Source organism: Phragmites australis, chromosome 14, assembly GCF_958298935.1.
Source record: "Phragmites australis chromosome 14, lpPhrAust1.1, whole genome shotgun sequence".
Lineage (NCBI taxonomy): Eukaryota > Viridiplantae > Streptophyta > Magnoliopsida > Poales > Poaceae > Phragmites > Phragmites australis.
Genome location: NC_084934.1, coordinates 2,308,010 through 2,312,146, shown reverse-complemented (window position 1 = coordinate 2,312,146; position 4,137 = coordinate 2,308,010). Strand labels below are relative to the sequence as shown.

Here is a 4,137-nt window from a genome sequence, read left to right as displayed (position 1 = left end):
GAAACCTTGCAAGCAAAACATAAAACTTGCAAATTAAGGCCTAACAAATCATCACATCAGGAGAACAATACATGTAATACTTTAGAAAGCCAAGATCCTATCCGCAAATTATCGTATAGGAACGCTCCCAAAAAACGCCCCCACGTCCCCACCCAAGAGCACAAAAATAGTTGCATATTTGCACCGGCAAGGCACTGCAAATACAGAGCAACAGAATATATAGAGAGCAACAGAACAGAGAACCAAACCTAAACTTGAGTAGTTAGTGAGAGTAATTATACATCTTACTTATTATACATCAAATTTTATATCTGCTCCTTATATATCTTATTAAGATGGATTTTTCTTTTAAGTGATAGGTGATGTACCTACCGACAACAAAACGTACATGATGATTTTGTCCGTCTTTAAACTTCACACCTCTGATCTTCAACAGGCGTTGTCCGTTGTGTAAGTACATTTATGCAATGGTAAGAGATGGTGCGTGTCGTGCGAAGAGAAGCGAGCATAAGAGTCCTATGCTGTCCTGCTTCGTTGGTTCGTTACCTCTTTAAACGAAGCGGGCAGTCGCCCTCCTCGATCCACCATCCAAAGCCGTGCGAAAATAGCAAGAGCCCACCCTGGCATGGAGGAGTCGGGAGGAACCGTTTGGCTGGGCTCGGGGAGGGCCCAGGCGGCCACGCCGTTGTCCATCTCCTCCTCCTCCTCCTCGCGCTCGCCTTCTTCCTCCTCGTAAGGGAGGGGCGAGCTAGCGATCGAGTGCAGGGCAACGTCTTGGCCTCCAGCTGCTCCATCTCCCCCCGGGCAACAAGGCTAGTCGCTTCTCCTCAATTTCCCTCCTGATCTGCTCTTGCCCATGCGATCATTTCATCATTTCTTACAGAAACTGAAGCAGAATTGGTGGATTTCTTCTTCGATTGGACTGCTCGTTCGATTTTTTTTTTCTTTCTGAATTCCAAGAAACATGCATGCAACTTGTAGCGTCTGTCATTTTTTCTTGACACGAGCTGAATTTCGTTATGCCATGAACTTGTCCAATTTAACACACTTTGCGACTGAAATTCCATTTGTTTTGCCCCCTGTTTCTCTGACCGTTTGATTATTTCTAGCAGGTTCTTCACAGCAGCAAACCAAGAGAATTCACATGGCAAATCACACGTCCCATGTCGCAAGCTCCAATTCCTCCGGTCGTTCAATCCGTACCATGTCTTCCAATTGCTCGCCCTCCTCTCCGTCTCGGATTCCTTGTTCCGTTCCTCCGCCGCCGCGGCCGTCACCGTCCACATCGCCGGCGCCAATGTTCCATGTCTCCTCGCTGTTGCCGCCGTCGCATACCACAAGACGACTGTCGACGCCGACCTCGCACGGTGGCAGCCATAAATCGCCTCCTCCTCCCGAGCACGGATTGGGGGGTCTCACCTTGACGTCGCAGATCGTCGCCGCCGCAGTCGCGGCGCTGCTCCTCATCGTCCTCGCCGCCGCCTGCGCCTGCTGCTCCAGGAGCAAGAAGAGGAGGAAGGCCACGCAACAGCCTCACGGCGGCATGATGTTCTACGCCGACTCCTCCGGGTTCAAAGGTGATCATGGCGCACGCGCCATTGCTGAGCTTCGATCTCGTGCTGGTTCTTGACCGTGGCAGTGCCAATGGCATGCACGCAGGGAACAGCTCGGCGTACTACTACACCAGCGGAGCGAGGCCGCAATGGCAGAACCAGGTGGGCCCGTCGTCGTCGATCAAGTGGCACGCCCCGCCGCCTCCGCCGGACGTGAACTCGACCGGCCCGCACGGCGGGTTACCGCCACCCGTGCCGCCGCCGCCCCTGCCGATGCCCGCTGGCATCGACACGACCGCGTTCAGCTACGAGGAGCTGGCGGCGGCGACGGGCGACTTCTCGGAGGCGAACCTGCTGGGGCAGGGCGGGTTCGGGTACGTGCACCGCGGCGTGCTCCCGGGCGGGAAGGAGGTGGCGGTGAAGCAGCTCAAGGCCGGGAGCGGGCAGGGCGAGCGCGAGTTCCAGGCGGAGGTGGACACCATCAGCCGCGTGCACCATCGCCACCTCGTCTCCCTCGTCGGCTACTGCATCGCCGGCGCGCGGCGGCTGCTCGTCTACGAGTTCGTGCCCAACCAGACCCTCGAGCACCACCTCCACGGTGCGTACCGTACGCCGCCAAGAACTCGATCACCGTGTCAGCCAGTGCAACAGGTTCATTGGGTTTGCATTGCAGGGAAAGGGGTGCCGGTGATGGAGTGGACGACGCGGCTGCGCATCGCGGTCGGCGCCGCCAAGGGGCTAGCCTACCTGCACGAGGACTGTAAGAACCAATCCAGTGACAATTCAGGAGTCGCGCGTGATTATTCAGAGCTTGTGATATGAGATTTTCGTGTGTGATGTGAAGGCAATCCTCGGATCATCCACCGTGACATCAAGTCGGCCAACATTCTCCTGGACAACAACTTCGAGGCAATGGTAAAGCGATTGCTCAGAGCATTTGGAAATCGTCGGAGCTCAGTTTCTCTGCTGTTCAGTCTGCGCTCATGAGCTGCTGCGTCGTTCAGGTTGCGGATTTTGGGCTGGCCAAGCTGACGAACGTGAACCACACGCACGTGTCAACCCGTGTCATGGGCACATTCGGGTATGCACGGCCAGATGTCCCGTTCCAACTCCACATCATATCTTGCGTTTATATGCTAATATGAAGTGATATAAACATTTATTTTTAAACTAAAATAAAAATAAAAATAAAATGATTCACTCAAACACTATCGGTGTATTCACAACTCCAACTTTACCAATTTCTCTTGAAATTTTTAAAGTTAGAGCTCTGCCAAATAAAACTTTCTGTTTGTGATTTGGGCTCTGAAAACTGCTGAATTCTGGCATTCAGGTACCTGGCCCCAGAGTACGCGTCCAGCGGGAAGCTGACGGAGAAGTCGGACGTCTTCTCCTACGGCGTCATGCTGCTCGAGCTGCTCACCGGCCGCCGCCCCGGCGACCGCTCCTCCTACGGTGAGGACGGCCTCGTCGACTGGGTAAGTAAATCTGAACCGACCTGCTCTGTACTTTGCACATCTGTTGACTGTTGTGTCATCGAGGATGCGGGCACACTTGCACTCTGCAAAAATATGGCCGCCGGAATGAATCGAACTGTGGAGACTGCTCGTGCTGCGTGCAGGCGAGGATGGCTCTGTCGCGCGCCCTGGCCAACGGCAACTACGACGACCTCGTCGACCCAAGGCTGGGCGGCGACTATGACCAGACGGAGGCGGCGCGCGTCGTCGCCAGTGCTGCCGCCTGCGTCCGCCACGCCGCCCGCCGGCGCCCCAAGATGAGCCAGGTGCATTGCACACTCACCTCGTCGCTCTCACGCTCCATCTCGACCGTTCGTACGTACATGCAAAAGCTTGTACAGCGGCGAGCACAGGGAAACTAATTCGCGTGCACGGCGCAGATCGTGAAGGCGCTGCAGGGAGACATGCCGCTGGAGGAGCTCAACGACGGTGTACGGCCGGGGCACAGCTCTATGTTCAGCTCGAGCTCCGGGTCGGGGCCGGAGTATGGGTCCGGGTCGTACACAGCGCAGATGGAGCGGATCCGGAGGGCTGCGCTGCCCAGCCCGGAGTACAGCGCCGAGTATCCCGGCTCCATCCCAGAGTTTGGCCACCCGTCGCCTGCTAGCAGCGCCGACTCTGGCGAGCAGGATGACCGGCGCCGTCGTCATGGAGGTCGCCGGTGACCAGAAGAAATTCTAGTTTATAACATTCAATCTCAGGGTCGGTCCTGACATATCAGATGCTATAAGGTGAAACAAAATTAGAGACTCCAAGGTGGATCCCAGGGTAACCGGGCAGAGCACCGGCTAGGCAGCTACCACCTTTTGAAACCTAGTACCCCTAGTACCGGAAGCCATTAACAATCAGAGGGAGGTTCAGTATAATTCTCATATTATTCGATTGCAAAGCTAATGTCGGGTCTATTAAACAATTTGTTGCCACTAGGAATTTATAAGTACATCACAAAGTGACTATTCATTTGTGATGATAGTAGTAAATTAATAAGCTTATAGTAACATACTAAACTGATAAAAGATAAAATGTTTAGAGAATATCACTGGAGTGGAAGTATGAGCCCCTCACTT

General features: G+C 54.3%; 1 protein-coding gene across 1 annotated transcript; it reads left to right on the top strand.

Moving 5' to 3' along the window:
• The first annotated feature begins 1,118 nt into the window (after positions 1-1,118).
• LOC133891214 (proline-rich receptor-like protein kinase PERK4) lies at positions 1,119-3,735 on the top strand. The gene is made up of 8 exons (XM_062331929.1): positions 1,119-1,577; positions 1,660-2,151; positions 2,227-2,313; positions 2,398-2,468; positions 2,558-2,634; positions 2,887-3,031; positions 3,175-3,336; positions 3,451-3,735. Exons 1-8 carry the CDS (start codon positions 1,145-1,147, stop codon positions 3,733-3,735), a joined length of 1,752 nt encoding a protein of 583 aa, XP_062187913.1. The 5' UTR covers positions 1,119-1,144.
• Positions 3,736-4,137: the final 402 nt, after the last annotated feature.